The sequence below is a fragment of the Nyctereutes procyonoides genome, unplaced genomic scaffold, assembly GCF_905146905.1.
Source record: "Nyctereutes procyonoides isolate TBG_1078 unplaced genomic scaffold, NYPRO_anot_genome, whole genome shotgun sequence".
Taxonomy (NCBI): domain Eukaryota; kingdom Metazoa; phylum Chordata; class Mammalia; order Carnivora; family Canidae; genus Nyctereutes; species Nyctereutes procyonoides.
This window is the reverse complement of record NW_026575128.1, coordinates 12238243-12259280: the sequence shown is the minus strand read 5'-3', so window position 1 is coordinate 12259280 and position 21038 is coordinate 12238243. Positions and strand designations below refer to the sequence as shown.

At 49.4% G+C, this 21038-nt stretch overlaps 2 protein-coding genes across 3 annotated transcripts in view; both read right to left on the bottom strand.

The window, feature by feature from the left end:
* AGBL4 (AGBL carboxypeptidase 4) overlaps positions 1-21038 on the bottom strand; it is a 1386151-nt gene that overhangs the window by 201765 nt on the left and 1163348 nt on the right. The window lies entirely within an intron of this gene.
* The window catches only part of BEND5 (BEN domain containing 5), a 47077-nt gene that overhangs the window by 17437 nt on the left and 8602 nt on the right, over positions 1-21038 (bottom strand). The window contains exons 2-3 of one of the 2 annotated variants that reach the window (XM_055341591.1): positions 13735-13868; positions 11225-11609 (exon numbers count right to left, since the gene is read on the bottom strand). In XM_055341591.1, coding sequence (XP_055197566.1) covers positions 11225-11609; positions 13735-13868 — 519 coding nt within the window. The remainder of the gene's footprint in view (positions 1-11224; positions 11610-13734; positions 13869-21038) is intronic. The other variant, XM_055341592.1, reaches the window with a different exon arrangement.

Below are 21038 nucleotides of genomic sequence, written 5' to 3'. Positions count from 1 at the left end.
CAGCCGAAGGCACACGTCCTGGGAGGCGTTCCTCAGGGGACCGGGTGTGAATCAGAGCTGCATGACCTTACACGAGTCACCTCACCTCTCCGTGCCTTGGCTTCTACCTGCAAAGTGGGGGTCGAAAATGCCTCTGGAAGAGCCCAGCACTGAGGCAGCACAAAACAGAGGCTCCCCGAACGGCAGATGAATGAAGGAATGAATCGATCAGTAAAAGGGGGTGTTCAGTATTACAGAATCCGAAAGAAAAGGAACAAAAAGAGCATGTGATTTCTTTGGGGAGAAGAGGGAGGGCCTCTAGCGTGTTTAATTTAAGGGAAGGGGGAGAAAAACATTTCATTGCAAATTTTAGTCGGCTCTACTACCCGATGTTGGCAATTTACATCTCATTACAACAAATGCCTCAGATTGCTGTTTTGCTTTTAAAAATTTCTGAGGCATTGTTCTCCTTCAAACACATGTGACCAAATTAGCCACAATAATAAGCACTTGCGCTAAGAGACAGCATTGTACGATCTGGTGCAGATATTTTAAGTAACAAAGGAACTTTTTTTCACTTTGTGGGAAGAGTAGGAATTTTTTTTAAAAAAGCCTTTTGATCCACTTTGGGTTTATTCTGGGGAAAATACACCTTCCATGGAGAGAAACCTCTCAGCTGGGTAAAGGAAGCTTTTAAAAAAGTATAAAAGGTAGTACTTGTCTTTTCATTCAGTCATTCAGGAACCCATCCAGCACACAATCCCTGCTGGCATCCCGAGATCGAGGCCCTGGGAGGCACTGGGGTTCCCAAGAAAATACAGTTTGTCCCAGTTCTGCAGGAGTGGAGACTTTTACCTGTGAAACTCCATTGCTTTGCATACAAATAGCTGTGATTTGATAGAGAAGCACTGGATTTATTCAGCAAACTTGGTGGAAGAACAGGTTCTGTTATTTATTTTACCTTTTAAGCCCCATGGGTCTCTTCCATAAAATGGGAATCACGGCACAGAGTAAGGGGCTTGATAAATGTTTGTTGGCACAACAAATAAACAAAATTTTATCATTCCTCTGTTTCTGTCTGGCACAAGTTAGACTACTGCTGTTCTTCCTGAAGACCTTTCTAAAATGAGTTAATGCTTGGGTGACTTCCAGGAGGTTCAGAAGTCACCTGTTTCTTCAAAATCTATGTCTTTGTTTGAACACGAAATACCATTTCTGACTTCGGCTGAAATGGAAAGGCTAATAATAACAGGTTTTTCTTAAAAAGTACTAAATCATTCCATTTACTCCTGTCAGTGAATAGGAAGTTTCTCTGCTACAGGTGTAATTCAATTTATTCCTAAATGCAAAGTGGATCAAGTAAAAATTCTTACTTGCATTCGGAACCCCTCCTGTGGCACAGAGGCCACTGGATAGGGTAGAAGAACGAGGATTCCACTCTGTTTGAAAAGACCCAAACGTAGGAATAGCAAGATAACAAAGAAGGGAGTACGCAAGAGCCTTGGAAAGAGGCAGGGGAGACGCCCCGAGCCAGGCAGGCGGATCCCCATTGTGGACCCCATCATTCCTTCTCAAATGGCATCAGCCACTTTCAGGGCTATTGTCACTATGCATCTGCTTCTTAGCCTCATTATGCCTCCAGTGAGGGTGGGGACATTCCTACAGTGAGAATCTGCTAAGCATCTACTAAGTGCCAGTCCTGGGCTAGATGGCCCTGAGTGGCTCACGGCCCAGCAGGGACAAAAGACCTGCAACAGATCACCACCCCACGTGGTTGACAAGGGTCAGGATAAAGACTTGGGAACAAAGGCAAAGGAGGGATGCTGTACCTGGAAGAGACTAGGAAGGCTTCAGAAGGATAGTCACACACTTCCGCACGGCGGTACGGAGGACAGATGGGCAAGAGCTCACTGGGAGTGAAGGACTGGGGTGGGGAGTCACTCTCATACAGTGAAGGCACGGGGCACATAGTCAAGGCTCTGTGACCGGCCAGGAAGCCGGCGGTGTGATGCTCTACAAGGGTCTGGGGAGAGGTCACTACTGACTCCATGACTTTGGGGGGGCTGCAGTGAGGATGTCTGGTGGAGAAGGTGGAGGGGTGGTCAGGCAGGGGATGGGATCAGAGGAAGCAGTGGCTCTTTGGGTCCTCCCTGCCACTCCCCCCCCCCCTTTTTTCCAGCACCTTCCATGACCACGGGCTGGAGCAGGCTTTGCTGGGCACAGGCAGGAAAAGCCAGTATAGCCTGAGGTACCAGATTGGGCAAGTCCTTGCAGCTCAGCTGGATGCCCCACAGTGGGGTCCCCTCCTCAGGGGTCAGAACACAGAGCAGCGGAGTCGGAATGCACCTGTGAGCACCCCCGTCTCCATGGGGCGGAAGCCCAGTAAGGGAGGCAGGAGCGGGCCCAGGGCCCCAGTCATGGGGTCGGGGCATCTTCCCCACTCTGAGGAATTGTGGGTGCCCATTTCAAATTTGCTTCTCCCTGAGGTGACCAATACCTACTGAATGTCTTCTTTGTTATATGCCTTACACCAGAATCTCTTTTTCTGAAATCGTTGTAACACTTTTCACCCTGATCTCAAGTAACCATTTCTCTCGCATCCCCCTGGCTAGACTGCAGGCTCCAAGGGCAGCCACGGTCCTGTCCACTGCTATCTCCACAGCACCCAGTACAACGTCTTGGGCACACATCAGTCATTAAACATGTGTTGAATGAAAGAAGCTATTCCTCATGGAAGTCCTGCAAAACAGATCTTATTCTCTCCAGAGAGACTCAGACAGGTAATGTGCCAGAAACCACATAGGTGCTGAGGACTCGAGTTCCGGGCTGTTAGACTCCGAAGACTTGCTCCTTCTACTGCTCTACATGTCCTCGGCCAAAGGCAGGCTTCAGATTTCACAGGCTCCTCTGGGACTCTCAGCTCATCTCTGACCTTCTTGGGGGGGGAGGAGCGCCGGTGAAGAACTCCACAGGGGGCAGTGGGGAGGCGGGGGCGTACCCAGGATTCATCTCACCTCTAGGAACTCTGAGCCTATCATCCGCCAGCTGGTGGGCTGGTTCTTCATCTGTGGCTTTTCTTCCCTTCTCACCTAACCATCTGGACCCAGGCAGCATCCAAAGGGCAGGAGCGTGCAGAGCAGCACAAGTCCATCCCACCAGACAGCACTCCCCCTGCTACCTCTTCACTGTGCAGTCCAGCCAGCTTCTCTCGGCTCTAAATCTTTGTTCAGGCTGTCTTGCTGCCTGATGTACTGCTCCCTTCCTCTTCACTTGGCTAACCCTAACTAGATCCTCGTGTGGGCCTTGCAGCCATCTACAGTACCCTGGTCCCCTAAGGAGCCTTCCTGCGAGCGCGCAAGGCTCACACTATATTTCCCCCCAGCTGCTGATGAGGCTGTGACTCTTTAAGGCAGCACCAGTGTCTTAGCTATTTGATTGTCCTGGGCCCAGTGCACGGTCTGGAACAAAGGAATAGTCTAAAAAATGTTCCTGCACACACACAAAAAAGTTTCCCTTGAGTCAGAGCCATCCGGTAACGGAATGGGCCACCCTGGAAGGCAGTGAGTGAGCTTTCTGCCTCTGGGGGGTGTCACAGGAGGCTGGATGGTCATTTGGTAGGGAGGCTACAGAAGGCTTCCTGTCCCGTGCAGGAGGCTGCACCAAGGGAGCTCTGGGACTCCCTCCAAGAATTACCTCCAACCAAACTCAGCTGCCTGGAACATAACGGAGGCTGTAGCCAGACTCTGGGCCCTGCTGAACCCTAGCAACCAGACTGGTTCTATCCATTCATCCTGGCTCCAATATTAACCTTCTGTTGCTTCGTGATGATGAATTTGTTCAGATTCCACATGGCCTAGGCATATCCTGTTCCCTCTCTGGTCCTCTTCCCTCTCTGGTCCTCAGTTTTCCCAGCTAGAAGATGGGGGTGAGAGGCTGCGTTGGGTTTTTATTTAAAGAGATACTTTCTATAAAAACTCTAGGAACCTTCTGGTTGGTGTCTCGAGATTGTGCGGCTTGGTAAGGCTAAAACTATGGAGAAATAGCAGGCTCTTAAATTAGGCAGGTAACATCCCATCCAGTAACTCAAAGGTTAAGCAGTCCCACGAGCCACTGGAGCAGTAAAGGGGGTCTAATCACGAAGGCGGGGGAGATGCAGCCACTGCAGACACATGGGGCTGGATGCCTGTGGGATGAGCCTGCCTGGTGTATGGAAAAGGCCTCAATCTGAAACCTGGCTCTAGCATCTCCTGGTTGGGTGGCCTCAGGAAGGGCCCTTGAACGCTCTGAGCCTGCTCTCCAGGCCTCAGCCGATGATCCTCTCTACTGCAGAGGCTGTTCTCGTATGACAAGCACCGAGGGTCAGGCCCAAAGCAGGTGTTCAAAGAGGCCACCCCTTGCCTGTAAGGAGCTCTCTCCAACCTCTGTACCCTCTGACCGGCAAATCCAGCAGAGAACAAGCCTGCCACACGGCCACCCCAAAGCCAGTGACCACCAGGCGAAGCCCTGTTCTAAGGGTAAAGTACCTTCCTGTCCTGGCGATGGAGGAGAGCCCGGCAGTGCCTACCTGTTCTAGCGACCCAAGCAGGTAGCAAAGGGACAGCCTGGAGTTGTCCCTTAGCCCCAGCCCCGTTGCCCTATAAAGATGAACCCCAGGGAGAAAAAGGAAGGAGGGTCCTGGACTGCCCTGTCACTCCGAAATCTGTTCTTAAAATAACCTAGGAGGAGTTGTAGGTAACCTTTCAGTCAATGGTGCAAAATCCCCTCAAAGTAGAAGATTACCCATTTCTTTCAGAGCAGCAATTGCACTTCTCACTGCTTTTCCTGCCATCCAAGTCAAGGAGGGATGGGGCACAGGGTTTTGGCCCCACCCCGCCACTCACTGAGGCAGTCAGCAGCTCGTGGGCCTCCTGGGCCTCACCTGTGCAACGGGGACACACACACCCCACCTGACAGGTGTCTCTCACCCATCCTCTTGCACCCTCCCTCACCGCCCACTCTGTGAGTGCTCCTGCTTATTGGTGACAACGGACTGAGGCTGCAGGATATGGCAAGGGGTTCTGAGATGGACAGGCCTGGGAGGAGCGCCCTGGCAAAGAGGAGATGAGCCACGAAGAGTGAGGTCTGAAGGACTGAGGGGAGCAAAAGGAGTGGCTGAGGCTGCGGACAGGAGGCCTGAATGCCGCCCAGGACAGTGAGTGGAGGGAGAATTCTATCAACTACCGATCAGTGAACCTGAGATCGAGTCCAGGCAAGGTTGTAAAATGGACGAGGTAAGAATGATTTCCAAGGACTTACCAAGGGAAGCAGCAGTGTCCAGGAGACGGTAGGGGTTGACCAAAGATTAAGACACGCCAAGACAACCACACCTGAGTTCTGCTGCAGGACAACGAGTCTACGATACACCAAGCATCGTACAAACGTTATCGCATGTGCAAGCTCAAATGATCCCACGTCATTTATGCCGAACCCACTGTGCACTTACTATGTGCGGCCCCTGGACAGCGCTCTTCACACCCATTTGCTCATTCCCTCCTCATAAGAACTGTAATGGCTGGTGATGTCACTGACCCAGCTCTACAGATGAGGCAACGAAGGCCCAGAAAGTTAAGTAACAAATGAGACCACGGAAAAGCCAGGGTTCAAAACCCCAGCACTTCTGTCCCACGCAGGCTGTCAATCAGCAAGCTGGCTACGTGGCAGGCATTAAGATACCCATCCTCCAGAAGAGAAGACAGAGGCTGAGAAGGGCTCAATCATTTACTTGAAGTGGCACACGTTCTGACCCAGAGAGCCGAGATTCAAACCCCAGTGACGTCTGTTGCCGAAGCTCGGCGGCCTCCAACACAGGGGAGAGCCAGCAGGAGGCACTTGGCTGACATTAGCTGCCTTTTCAAAGGCACCATCAGAAACCTGTGCTTCAAGAATCCGGCTTGGACCGCAAAGGATTTTAAAGATCAAAGCTGGTATTTTAACGGACCTTGGACAGAACACAAGGCACGAGCCCAGAGGGGAACAGAGGTGATAGAAACGCAGCTCTGAGGAGGCAAGACAGATTTGCAGACCACAACGGCTTTCCCCTTCAAAAATCTCAACCAGCTTGTGATCTGGCCAACGGGGATATTAGCTCTTCTTTTTGCTTCTCCGAACTCAAATGGGGATAATCACCCTTACCTGGCCTCGCAGTACAGCCATCGCCAGTGTCTGATGACATAAAAATATCAAGGTGCTTTGAAACTGTCAAGTGTCACGCACGTGTGAATTACTGCTCTTGCGCTCATCGCCCATGCCTCTTCCTGGTCCGAATCCATCATTTCCACCTACGTTCCCTGACACAGCACACCCAAAATCTAAAACCAGTATGTGCCTCCCTCCTGCAATTATAGCACTTGCTTTGTTCTGCCTGGAGTGGTGCTGGGTACCGTGTGTGCCCCCACTGGCCTGAGTGTGCACCTCGAAGGCAGCGATTGTGTCCCCTTCTCTATATCCCTCACAGAGCCCTTTCTGGCATCAGCTGAACTAAAATCACTTGAATTGCACCAAAACGAGCTTCACTGAGAGGCACTTGTGCTAACACTGAGGACAATATCTAAGCTTTTGTCTTTGACCTCTGATACAAGGGACGGGGCCCAGTAGAAACCGAGAGAGACCCCGGAGTCCCCCTTGTACACCCAAGCTCCCCCTGGCAACTGGCTGCCCAAGGTGTGCTTCCCGCCAGGCCCTTGGAATTCCCAGTCGGCCAAGCCCCCATTAAGCGAACTCTAAGGCTCTGGCTTTAAAAACGGGACCGTCTTGTTTCTATATTCCTAGCACCTAACCCAGTCCTGGCACCAAGGAGGCGTAAATATTTGCCGAATGAATGAAAATAATGGATGTATGCACAAATGAATCTGTACTTTAGCAGCTGGAATATCCACATGCCTTCTGAGTCCTCAGCACTTGCTTCCTTGGCAGGGGCGGGGGGGGGGGGCAAAAGAGGGCACCAAAGGAGAAAGAGCCTGGCATTTATTAAACATAACGTGCTGGTCACATGGCTTTATTGTTGACATCTGCCTCCTCACTTAAGCTTGATGTTGTCACAGAGGCCCTGACAGGAGTGACCCTCGCAGGGAGCATGGGGCTCATCAGAGGGGGCTACTTCCCATGCTCCCCTCACAGAAGGCACGTTCTGTGTCACAGGGAAGACGTCTTTTGTGGGGCATGGGGGCAGAGGAGCCACACCCACAGCCGTGACGATGAAGTTCAGGGGTTAAAGGAGGCCATGTAGGTGAGGGCAGGGAGGCATGTGGGACCCGGTGTCAGGAGACCCCTGGCAACAGGCCTGTGACGCGCTCTGGGCCTGTCTCACCAGCAACACGAGGGCACTGGTTCAGTCCCTGGGTAAGCTCTGTCACAACCCCAGTGCTCTCTGCTCTAGAGAATCCGTCCTGTCACATCCAGCTTGTGTGTATTCATGGAACGAATGAAAGATGAGTTAGTAAGTACGCAAAGGAAGCAGTGAGCCATCCAGGGAGGTCTCTTATGCTATCTTGCTGCTGTCCTCTTCCCTTCGGGCCCTGACCTCCACCGGGCGCACGGTGACAATTCCTGGCTGCTGGAGGGCCGCTCAGCACTCTGCTCAGGGGCCACACTCCCACTCTCTGCGCCTTCTCATCTACCACCTTGCGGGACCCCAGGGTCTGGGGCAGTCAGCAAGGATTCTCCCAAGCAGGTAGCCTTCCTCTTAAAACTGAGCATCGCTGACCCAGGGGCCTCTCTTGCCTCTGCACCTGCCTGTTATGCTGCAGATGGCCCAGCACCCCACCTGGACAGAGGCCACTGAGCTGGGCCCCCAGACAAGGTGGACGGTAGAAAATGCGCAAGGAAGGGCCCCTAAGAACACTGCTTGGGTCAGGCTCAGGGGGCCAAGGGTGGTATAGCTCAGGACGTGCTCTCGGGACATATGACGCCAAGAACGAGGACAGTGTTAGGCACTTTCTGGCTCTCCTCTGCCACGTTACCAGTTTCCTGCTGACCTGTACAGATGAGGTGCTGTTACAGCGGGCGGTGTCCTCCCAGACTCACCAAGACACTTCCACCTTCAAAGGCTCTAGGCTAGCCCCCTTCCTCCAGGGCTCGGAAGACTGCATTTCAACCCTATGCTTACGTGTTTACCTCCATCACTACCCACACCCCAGCTTCCAACGTCTTAGTCTTCTTTGTATCTCTCTAGGCCCCTAGGCTCAGAAAGCGTATGGTCAGTGTTGGATGAGTTAACATATACAGACACATGCGTATTGCCTGTTATCTTCTCTACTAAAAGGCCCTGACAGAGAAGTTAGCTAACCCACCCAAGGTCATACAGCCAATTACTAGTTAGGGGAGACAGTTAAAAACCGAACAGGGCCCCTTGTCAGCCCCTCCACCAGGTGGTGTGAGAAAGAGGCCGATGGTAAGCGGGCCCCAGCCAGAATGCCAGGTGCCATGCGTGCGTCACAAGGCTGTGAGGGGAATTATTATTTCCACTTTGCAGAGGAGAACACCAAAGGTCTGAGAGGTATTCTCTGGAAGGAAGCCTTCTTCTCTTCTCTTCTCTTCTCTTCAGGAAGCCTTTCTTCCCCAACCCCCCCCCCGCCCCAGTTCTGTGGGCGCCCCTCTCTGCAGTCCCATGGTCCCACGTGCTTTTGTCCTCATGGTGACATTTATGCCCAGTGCTGTCACTAGTTGTGTCAGTGGTTACCTCCTTCATCAAACCGACCTCTTCCAGGGCAGAAGACAAGGGCTATATGTGAAATAGGTCAAACTCTCACCACTACACGGCAGGAGACCAGGGAATAACTAGAAGAAGAAAACAGGGAAGGAGGGAAGGAAGCAAGGAAGAAAGGGAAGAAGGAAAGAAGGAAAGAATGTTCCGAAAGCCAGGGTGGGAAGCAGGAAAGCTGGGTATGAATCCGGGCCTGGTGGGTTCGGGAGACTAGACCATATCCATGCAAAGATACAAACTCCCCTCAGGGTAGAAACCCTTCTATTATACTCCTGTGGATTTGTCTCAGACTGTGGCACATTATTATTCTCCAATCAACAAGGGCTAACCAACGGACTTTAAGCCTTTCCAGGTCAGAGACCATCCGTGTGGTGTTCCAGATGCCCAGGGCCCCTAGAGCACGGGGCATGCACGTGGTGGCCACTCCACACACACCTGCGGCTTGAGCTGCCTTACATGCAGCCCACGCACTGTGAAGACAACGGGGACTCTGATCAGGGAAGAGCCTGCCACTCGTCCTCAGGATGGCATTCAAGGCCGTGCGGCACAGGAGCCTGGACAGTCCAAGACACTGAACCTGGCTGAGGTCAAGTGTGCCTAAGTGTTTTCAGACGACAGATGGCACATAGTGATGCAAAACACAGAGGCGTTGTATTGCCCCAGAGGTCCAGGAGTGGTTTCTGGAGTTTAAGCCCAGTTCACGATCATACAAAATAGGTAGTTTCCCTAGGAGTCGAAACAATGGTGCGGAGAGTTTTTGTTGTTACTGTGCTTTTCCCCACAAGAAGTTTACAGAAAGGTGTAGTGTACAAGGTGAAGTGAAAATAAAAATTATTCATTTGAAGACCAGGAAACACTTCCTCTCTCTGAAGACTCCAGTTCTCTCCCCACCCCCCACTCCAGGACCAATATAGCTTCTGCGAATTTTTATGGTTAGGGCTTCTCTTTAAGATTTTATTTTGATATAGAAACGCTGTGTACCACATGTGACCCTCCGTGCCACTGTGCACCTGGACGGGCTACAACTTGGGAGAAGGGTCGAGGCCAAGGCCGGGTTGGAAAGTGGGGAAATTACTGGCCTAGGTATCAGGGGACTTGGTCTGACATGAATTCTGTCTCTGACTCCCCAGTGAGTCTGGGTAAGTCCCAACCTCAGTTTCCTTCTCTGCGACAAAGGCACGGAAAGGCCTCTCGGCCCTTCTGAAGATCTACCGAGACACTGCCTCGGGAACACACTTTAAAATATAAAAGGTACCTATAAATATAAGTAAGGCAGGGTAGGAGCACATTTATCTAAACATCAAAGAGGAATGAATGAGGCTTTACATAGAAACCTATTATCTAGATAACACAAACCTTCCTTCTTGAGAGCAAAATTATATTTGATTCAAACTTTGGGAATAGAACTTGTGTTTCTAAACTAGATTGCTCCCATTTTTAAGCGAAAAACCCTGGCCCGGGGTTATTAATGATTGTCCTCCGGGGACGTGGAGGCTGTGAACCCGTGTTACCCGGGTTTCCGCAGTACTGACCTGCCTCTCTTACAATTCTGGTGTCTTGTGTTCTGAGAGAGGGTTTCTCTCTTGTTCTCTCTGCTAGGCAGTTGTTTCTCCCTGCTGTCAAGGCTGCTGCTTTTTAAATTTCCTGATTCCAGCTTCTAAACCACGTTAGGTGAGAAAACCTAAACCTTGGCTTTGTTAATACTGCTTGCAGCGCTAAGAGCCTCTTCAGCTCTTCTACGAGCAAACCCAAGGAGTTTTCTACATCTTCGTGTTAATCCTCCCAAGGGCATGTGCCTCTTCCTCAAAGCTGTTTAGCGTTCCTCCTTCCCTCTCAAACAAGCCCGACACCCCGGCTGGCACAGTTTCCAAGGTCTTCAACCACCTGTCCTCAAACTACACGTGCGGTACCTCTTCTCAGCACACTCGGGCGCTTCCCCATCGTCAGCGGCCTGCTGTCCCTGCCTCCTCTTGTGCCTTGAGACACCCCCACCCTTCAAGGCCTGCCTCAAGGGCCACCTCCTTCCCGAAGTCTCCCTCAGTTACCAACAACCCCCCCCAACTTCTAAACTATCATTTTCTGCAACCACCCATGGCATTTATTGCTTTCTGACCTTAGGCAATACACTTTTTAGGACCATGTCTAGTTCTCTTTGTGTTCCTGGAACCACCATAGAGAGGTTTCCTGCAGCCCCCAGTATTGCCTGTTGCTGAATGGATGCCTAAAGGAATGACGGCCCAGGTTCTCTGCACCACACCTGTCAAGGTGGCCCACTGTGTGCGAGGGGGCTGAGGCCGCTGCACTCAGAGGCTCCTGCACACTCACTGTGGGAGGGGAGTGGCTCTACCTCTGGGCGATGCTGGGCCAAGCCTCTGCCTTGCCCTAGCTTCGGGGGCACGTGGCCTGTGTCCCCACCCCGTGCATGCCTACACCTCCTGGCAGAGGAGCCACACGAAGCCCCCCACCCCCTGCGTGGAGCGGTAGGCAGCCTGCTGGGGCACTCACCACTGCCAAGCCTCAGGAGCAGCACGTCCTGGAGCCTCCGGTTGAGGTCACGGAGCTCCTTCATTTCAGACATGAGTGCCCCGTACTCCTTGAGCTTCTTGGCCTGCTGGACCAGCTGCCTCCGAGTCCGCTCCAGCTCCTGCTGGAGGTGGCGCATCTCCTCCTGCTGCTGCTGGTAGTTGCGCAGCAGCTCCTCGTACAGAGCCCGGGGCACGACGGCATCCTCCAGACTGTCCATGTCCTCCGTGCCCGGTGAGGCCTCCACGAAGACCTCCTCTGGACACGTGCCGTGGCCCAGGCTCAGGCCGTTCTGCTTCTCCAGCCGGGCCACCACGGCCTCAATGCTCTTATGCGCCACTTCGCTCGGCTTCCGCCCCTCGGGTCTCTGTGTAGGACAACGAGAATCAGTTCAGGCAAGGGCAGCTGGGACTTTCTTGGACTGCGGCTCAATATTTCCCCAGACAATCCTAGAATCACAGAACCACAGAACATCAGTACTTGGAGAAACCTGTGCAAACACTCAGTCAAAGCCTTTCATTTTACAAATGAGGAAATGGAGATTCAGGGTGGGGAAGAGTCCTGCATAAGGTCACACAGTCAGTTGGTGGTGGAGTTGGGCAGGTGGTGGTTTCCCAGGCCAGTGCTTTTTCCATTCCATCACTCTGCCTCCTTGGTGCACATTACACCATGCCCACCCTGCCCATAGGGCCTAGGCAGGAACTTGCACATGGGGGTGTTTAATGTATATTGGGGGAGAATCTGTGAGAAACCAGGCCAGGCCAAACCATCCCAGGGGAGTCACCACTCAAATCTCCTCAACCACAAAAACATAAAAGGCAAAAAACCCCAAGACAAAACAAAACACCCCCACCCCTAACACACAAAAACCAAAGGGCATTCCAGCAGTAACCTTTTCCTCAAGAATGCTTTCATTGGGAAGGACGCTAAGACCTCTAATCTGTTCTAATCTAGGGCAGGAGCCATGTCTTATTTTCTCTGTTCCTCCACTGCCTACTCAGAACTGGCACTTGGCAGGGGCTTGATAAATGTTTACTTAACTGAAAAGTTCAAAGAATGCTGGCACTGGAAGTTCCTTCAGTTTAACTCCCTCCCTTTCCAGGTGAGGACACTGAGGCTCAGAGAGGGGAAGGACTACGCTTGGGGTCACATGGTGAGCTTGCAGACACAGCAGGCCGGGAACCTAGAGCCCCGTTTCCAGCACCAGGTCCCTTCCCCCACATCTGCCAGCCAATCCTCGGACTCTCGCCAAGTGCAAGCTCAGGAAGACAGTGGACATATAGAGCATAGTTCATTGAGAAGAAAATTATCCAGGACTATCTAGGGGCTGGGGTTTCAGCTGCCTGAGGAAATTGCAGCTCAAGTAGACAAGGCTTCCATTGAGGGTGAGTGGGAGTTACAGGACCAAACGAATTCCTCACTCAAGGCAGGAGGGCCAGGAGCTCTCCTGACTGGGGGCACTTGTGGGAGGTGTGGACAACCAAAGACAGTGGGTTCCAGACAAATTAACTACATCAGGTCAAGCCCACCTTAACCTCTTGGTAAGTTTCTGGGTGCTTAACAGAAACAACAAAAACAACATGCTTCTGAGATTGAGTTAGATGACAAAAATCCTATCCCATCGTTTTATCCATCGGGAGAAGGGGCTGCTAGTTTAGATGAATTTATCTGCTGAAATCGTACTGATCACTGTACGTAACTGTCTGCATCACAGCACTGTGAGACCCCAAGGGCAGTGACCACGTCCGCCTGGTCTCCGTGACCCCGGGGACCAGCACAGGGCCAGGCCCGTAGCACGGGTGCAGTGAATGCATCATCTGAACTCAGTCGCATCTCTGGGACTATGCCTTGGGAACATCCTTGACCTTGTGTCCAAAATCAGACCATGGTCAATGATCAAGGCAGGCTTCTTTCTCCTTCCCTTCCCTCTGGGGCACTCATTTTACAGAAAAAAAACATCTGGCTTATTGCACAAGATATTCAGTGAGTTTACAAGTTAAGGCTGGAGGAGACCAACTGGGAGGCACTTCAAAGGAGATGCAACTTCAGGTAAAAGTTTTCTTCCAACCCGGGGTCCCACAAACTTTTTGTGTAAACCCGGCACATTCTGTTTCCTCTCGAGCCTACCCCCCTAGCTGTTAGGGGCCATCTGATAGTGACAGGCTCTGAACTGCTGCCTGAGGATGGCTGTTTAATATTCCTGGAGCTCAGAGCTAGAGGCCAGAGAGGAAAGCACCATTCCAGGCCCTCGGCAGTGATGACACTGCCTAGATGGGGCAATCAGGCAGCGTGTGGTGGCACAGCATGAGTCAGGGTCCCTGGAAAGCTGGCCAGCAAGGCAAACACACACTAGCTGTCCTAAGACTCTCCCAACCTGAAAAAACTCCCGGAGGACATTTATATGGGGAGAAGAGGCCAGACTAGAATTCTAGCTATCAAGATTCTGACAATGCCCCCATGAACTTCCAAAAAAAAGGGAAAGATTTTGTTACCTTGATGTGTCTAAGCTGTAAATCTTCTTCCCCATAATCTTTAACCTCCCCATCTTCTTCTATGTGATTGAGAGAAAGTTTGGGGATTTTTATTTTCTTCTGCATCACACTGTTTTCAAGGTCAGATTTGTCTTCTAAAATGCATATCAAGAGAACAAGGTTCATTATGAGTCAAAATGCTCAAAATACCCACAACCTCAAATGCTAGAGAATGATGGAGGCCAGACCAGTTAAAAAGGAAAAGCAAACAAACCCGAGACCTGTCCCTCCTGCTCCTAAAAGCAGCAGTGCAGGCCAAACTCTAGGGTCAGAGGAATATGCTACAAGCACCGCCATACAGTGTTGAAATAATATCCGATGATTTTGCTTTAGGGTTTCTCCAAGTATACCTTCAAGGGTGGCCTTTTATGGAATCTTGGAGCTGGAATGGCCCTTAGATTGCTTAAGTAGCCCATGGACCCCTCAACAATCAAGATCTTTCTAAGCCAAGTGAATTCCCAGGAAAACGTGGTGTTTTTCTGCCAGTGCAGGTGCCAATAAGCATGAAAGGGACGATGGTTCTTATGGAGGTGGAGCCTCCCCACAGTCCCGACGCAGGACAGGCTGAGGTAAGACAGATGTAAGAAGAGTAACAGGTAACATTTACTGCCTTTCTACTGCTTTCAGGGGGGATCCCTGGGTGGCGCAGCGGTTTGGCGCCCGCCTTTGGCCCAGGGCGTGATCCTGGAGACCTGGGATCGAATCCCATGTCGGGCTGCTGGTGCATGGAGCCTGCTTCTCTCTCTGCCTCTCTCTCTCTCTCTCTGTGTGACTATCATAAATAAATAAAAAAAAATTAAAAAAAAATCTACTGCTTTCAGATCACAGGATGACAGAGCTTGAGGGGCCCTGCGGGCCAACTGGTCCAAGTCTCTCATTTGACAGGACTCAAACCCAGAGGACAGAGGGGCTTGCCCAAGGTGTGAGTCTGAGGCAGAGCCAGGAGGGAGAAACAGGCCTCTGGCATCTCACCCAGAGCTTACGTGTGATAAGGGTACAGCCAGAAGGAACTATGAACTGGAAGGTGCTACACAAATACAAGCGGATGTTACTTCCCCTCACTTCCTCACTCTGAGCTCAACTGCAGACACTCTAAAAGAGATTTTCTTTTTCTCCTGCACAGATGTCAGACTTTATTCCCCAGATCCGTCTTTCACTGCAGATGTCAAAAGTAAAAATTCAAAGAGGAGAGTTGTAAAGGTAGAAACTTGAACCTGGAACTGGCCCCTTGTGGTAAATATTTTGGGGTCTTGTGTTCTGGGCTTGAACTGAGACTCTGGCAGCTATGGTTTAACTCCTCAAAGGTTCCCACTGCTATATCCCCAATGCACTTTCTAGTATGTTGCCCAACGCTGGATGTGGCACATGGCCAGGTAGCTGGTTAAACACAGTCTCTGAGGGTCTTTATGTGTGAGTGTGTGTGTGTGCATGCATATGTGTGTGTGTTAAACATGTTCTTACACTTCCCCCAAGCCAGGCTTCTCTCTTCACAACTTGTTAGTAAAGCTGAGAAGGAAGCTTATAAGCATACAACTATTCTAGAATGTAGTCAAATGCCACATCTTCCCAAACAGTCTTAGGAAGGGAGCCCCCGCTGGAGAGGAGTGGGCCTCTGGAGCCAGAGAGACCTCAGTGGGAACCTCAGTTTTTGCATAGCAGGGCCAGGAGGGAGACTCGAGGCCTTAGTCTCCCAGAGGTCCGGGGTCTGCTCCATAATGGAGCTGGGGGGACGGCAGCAAAAATTCGCATAACTCACTGCACAGTGCCTGGTACACATTAGGCTCTCAATGAACAGATCATTAAAACTGACACTATCAACGTGCTCAGAATCATTTTTATTTCCTTAAACATAAGGTGAATAAAGATACAATTTAAAAAAATAATAAAGGAATGACCTAAGAAGGGTGCAGAGCATAAGAGAACTGCCCAGGAAAAACGACTAGTCTTTAACAACCTTCTCCTGATCAGAGGTGGAAACGGCCTTTCCCACTAACTGGAGGGGCAATCCCCAGGGTCCATTTTCACAAGAAAGGCTTGTTTTTGTTCTCTTTGTGCCTATAAAATACCTCCAATGAGTTAGGCATGAACAACAGCAAGGACTGTGGTCTTTCTAAAAGAGCAACAGCTTCCTCTCCTATAAATCACTGGAGACTCTAAGTCAAAAAGCTGCTAAAATATAAAAGCTAGAGAAAGTATTTCAAATGAAGTTATCCCAAAATGGGGTAGATGGGCGTTTTCACATGTGAAAAAATAGATACAGAGGATGAGAAGCTGGGTGTTTAGGACTTCTGAATGTGTTGGGGCAAAGCTCCAGAGTTAGTTGTCAGTTTGACAAATTCAAGGGCAAGGGTTTGAGATGTAGACAACAAACTAGAAATGACAAGCTATGCTCTGCGCCTCCCTGAGCTGAAACTTGGTAGCTCAGGATCATGTTGGTTGGAGAGAGGCAATCGTTCAGATGCACAAAACTAGGCAGTATTTGCACTAAGAACAATCCTCAGATCATCGCGTTCAACCTTTTCATAATGCAGATGAGGAGACTGAGGCTCCAGATGGTGACGCTCACAGAGCCATCACTCAACAATCAGGACGGGGGATACAGGAAGAGCAGCACAGGCAGGGTGCTCATTCTGGACAGCTCCTTAACTGTGCAAGGTCAGAGAAGTCAGGGTCAAAACGTGAACAGAACCCAGTTCCTGTAACCAGCGTCCAGAGGATTTCCCCCTACGCCTCAGCATAGTATGTACTGAGAATTTACACTTACAAGTTCTAGCCTGGGCCCCAGAACATGGAGAGTGAACACCCAGTTGTGGGGGCACAAGATAAAAATCAATGAAAAAGATAATCCAAGATCTCAGATAATGAGTCTGAATAAGGGGGAAGTAGGTGCTATAGGATCTCAAGGGCAAAGGAGGTCAGGGCAACCATGGCAGGCTTTTGAGAGGACATGGCATTTGAGCTAGACTCTTTACTTACTGAATGATCTTGAGTAAGTTACTTTACTTCTCCGATCCTGCTTCCTCATCTGTGACTCGATCAGTATGCCCGGATACTGTGAAGATGATCAATTCTGTATCAAGTTCTATTAAGAACTTGAAGGGAGTGGATAGTACTTGGGCAGTCAGTGCTCATAAAAGGATAGCCATTTAAGGATGGTAAGAATCTGGACCACACAAAAGGGACACAGACTAGAAACTAAAAAGGCAGGTTGGGAAACTATTTAGACTGGAATGGTTACAAAACAGGGTTCAGTTATAGGCAGGAAAAAGAGGCAAGGAAGGAAGTTAAGGCGACTGGGGCTCAGAGACTAAACGGCCTCGAAAGTCAAGGTAAGAGGAACTGAGGTCTGGCCAATAGGTGTGGAAAAAACTAGGAGTCAGACAACCTGGATTCCAAGTCCAGTCTTGCCACTCGGTGGGGTAAGAAGTCAGGCAAGCTTGCTATGTCAGTGAATGGCATTTTTCCTTTTTTGGTAGAAATGGAGATATAACATGTACCTCAAGTGGGGATCAAATCAACTGAGTATGTGCCTTGAAAGCAACAGAGCCCTGTGTATATGGTGGATGGCAAAGCTGAGTAGAGCCTGCTGCTGGCTCAGAGCCTGCTGTCTGGCTTGCTTTTTGGGGAGGAGACCTGCCCAGTGCCTGCCTGGAGTGCTCCTCTCCCTACCTGATACCAGGAAGCCACACTTCCACCAGCTATAACCAAGATTCCACGCTCTTCTGTATAACTGGAATGTCACCCTCCCCCTCTGGTCTGTTTGACAAACTACACTCAGCCTCCACTCAGCAACTCCTTCTTCTTCCTCAAAGGCCCCAATACACATCGTACACAACTCTCTGTAGCCTCTTTTCTTACTATGTTGTAATCATCTACTATGAGGTCTACCTTCCCCACTGGAGTGTGAGTAACCTCAGGGCAGGGCCCATATCCTAGGCCTGGCCATACAATAAGGACTCATCAAACACAAATATTTACTGGAAGAATAATAAAAAAAAGAGGCTGAGTCAATAAGCATATGAAAAGATGCTCACAACCATCAGTCATTAGGGAAATGCAAATCAAAAACATAATGAGATGGCACACTTCACACAAAGATGGTTATAATCAAAAAAAGAAAGGAATAGGGAAGAGATGCAGCAAAGCGTTGGGAGGATATAGAGAAACTGGAACCCTCATTCACTCCTGGTGGGAATGTAAAATGGGGCAGCCACTGTGGAAAACAGGTTAACAGTTCCTCAGAATGTGAAATATAAAATCTCCCTATGATCCAACATCCCACTTCCAGGTGTACACCCAAGAGAAGTGAAAACATATCTACCAAAAGCTTGTGCATGAATGTTCTTAGCAACACTCCTCATAATAGTTAAAAGGTGGAAACAACTTAATTGTTCGTCAATTGTTCAATAGATTAAAAAAAAAGTGGTATATCCACATGATGGAATATTATGCAGCCATAAAAAGTAATTAAATATCAGAGATGCTACAACATGATGAATCTTGAAAACATTACGCTAAGTGAAAAAAGCCACACACAAAGTCCATGTGTTGTCTGATTCCATGGGTGCGAAATGCCAGAATAGGCAAATCCACAGAGACAGGAAGTAGATTAATGTTTGCCAGGGGCATCGGGGGGAGAGGCAATGAGAAGTGACCACCTAGTGGCTCACAGGCATTTTGTGTGTTTGATGAAAATGGTCTGGGATTGGATAGTGAAGAGGGCTGCAGGATACTGTGAACACACTAAGAACCACTGTTCTGGACATACTTTAAAATGGTCAAAATAGTGAATTTTATGTTGTTATACTTCAACTAAAAAATAGGCTACGATTTGTAGAATGTCGGCTACCTATCAGGTACCACGGTAAGGCTCTTCACTTCTATTACTACATTTCACAATAACCCTGCAATTAAGTATCATTAGCCACATTTTTTCCCCTCTAAAAAAGAAATGAGACCCAAAGAAGGCCCCAGACCACCCGGATGGGAAGGTGCAGAGCCAGAATTTATCTAGGTCTCTCCACCTCCTAAGGCTATGTTCTAGCCTCTCTAGACAGAGGCCTGTAATGAGGTAGAATCAGAATAAACACAGAATGAATGAATGGTGGCTATAGATGAAAACATCCAAGTTCCCCAGCCTGAAGATCAAAGCAGAAGACCGCACTTTACTCCCGCTCTCCTACCCGATTACTTTGTCATCGGGAAGTCCCCAGGGAGCAGTGACCATCGCCAGACATCACAGAAACAGGCTGTAGCCGGGCCTGAGGGCTTGGACAAATTCTTTGAAAAGGTAGGCTCGGGTATATAGGAAGGTGTGAAATGACAAGAGCGAGTTCCAGAAAGGAGTAGAAGCAGATAGTCCCTCCAGTCCCATGCCTCTTGATCTAGACACTTGGCCAGGGGGATCCAGAGGCTCCTCTGAAAGCTAACTACTTGCTGGTTCCATCGTAATGTTCATCAGTCTCCATCTTGACTGGTGCTCCAGGAATCAGGGCTCAGGGAGACCCAGGGCCTCCATTCATCCTCTTTTGCAGTCAGCACACATTTACTGTTCTGGTTTGGAACACAATGTTAAGTGTTCCTTGTCCTTTGGACCCTTATAGCCCACTAGGTAGCAAGAACCCCAACCAGAAGGCAAGATTTGACGTCCTGAGAGATGCTGGCTCATGTGGGGCAAACCTCCAATCTCCAGGCCTTTTCGACCCTAATCCTGCCTGAAGACATCTAATACATGGAAGATTAATGAATAATCTGTGTCATCACAAAGAGTAGAAGAAATAGTTGGGAGAGGGGCCCAGGATCTAATTAATACAAGCAGCGCAGTCCTCTGAACAAGGCAGTCCTAGTTTGGAATTCTGGTTCTCCCACATACTAACTTAGGGAACTCAGGCAAGCTACTTAACCTGAGTCTCAGCTTCCATAACGTGGAAATGCTGAACTGCTTTCCAAAAGATGGTGCATATAAAACACCAAGCACAGTGCCTTTCTTGTCATAGGTGTTTAATGAATGGCTGCTCTGGAGCCATCCCTGCAGTTCCTGTGCTTGGCTTTTACCCCACAGTAAAGGGGACCACTGCAGGTATCTGACACAGATTGAGATGTGATGAAAGAGATGTTTCAGGAAGATTTATGTGGCACTGGCAAGAAAGACGGATGAGGTGTGAGAAGGAGACTGAACACAGGGTGACAAGAAGCTATAACTCTTGACTGGTCACATTAATGAAGGTGAACAGTGGTGTGGATCATCTAAGACAGCAAATAACGTCAAGCAGCATTCTAATGTAGCTTCAGAGTGCACTTCTGGCTTAGAATTCCAGGACGCCACGTAAGAGACTAGTCGTGGACTCGGATGAGGAAAACTCTCTAGTCAACTTGCCTTTGCAATTGTTCCAAGCTTAAGACTAAACAATCAGTTCTCATGTAAACAAATATGTAGCCTCTGAAGAGACCACCTTTACTGATTCTGACTTCCTAATTCTCACTTCTAGGGCAAAGAAAACCACCAAGGGCTTGCACATCAACTATTACCTCCTCCTCTCCAGCTGCTGTGTATCAGCTAAGTGCATCCATCCATTCAACAAACACTGAGTAAGCACCTACTATGTGCCAGGGCCCATGCCAAATTCTTTATTAATGTCAATATATTTAATCCCCACAATAATTCCACTGAAGCAGAAACTGATGCTCAAAGAAGGGAGATGGCTTGCCTAAGACATAAAGCCATTATAGAGCAGAGAGAGCATTTCAAATCAGGTCTGCATGACACCCAGGCCCTATTCCTATCAAGCAATCATCCTGTAGGAACAAGAGAAAAATGACCAGGTTGCTAAAACTTCCTCAACTGAACTAAAAGGCACATATAAAATAATGAGTGTGTCAATATAACTTCCAAAGGGCCTGCCTTCCTCCTAAGACCTTGTCTATACCCAGAAGAATGCTATGATGGATTCCCAAATTGAGCTGAGCACTAGTACAACTTGATGGCAGACTCCTGAACTACAAGCATATCAAGTCTACCAAGCTCTGAGTAATCCCTTATTCAAATCCAAATAGTCCTTATTCAAAGTCATAAAATATGGTGGAAGCTACTCTTCAGAAATTCAGAAGAACCTGGTATCTGTTATTAACCTGAGAGAGAGAAAGAGAGAAAGAGAGAGAGAGAGAGAAACATTCCATTAATGGAGGCACAGTAATAAGCAAATAGCATTTTAGAAAACAGGCAGATGGACAGGAAATGCAACACAAGTCTGTCTTCACACGTGAAG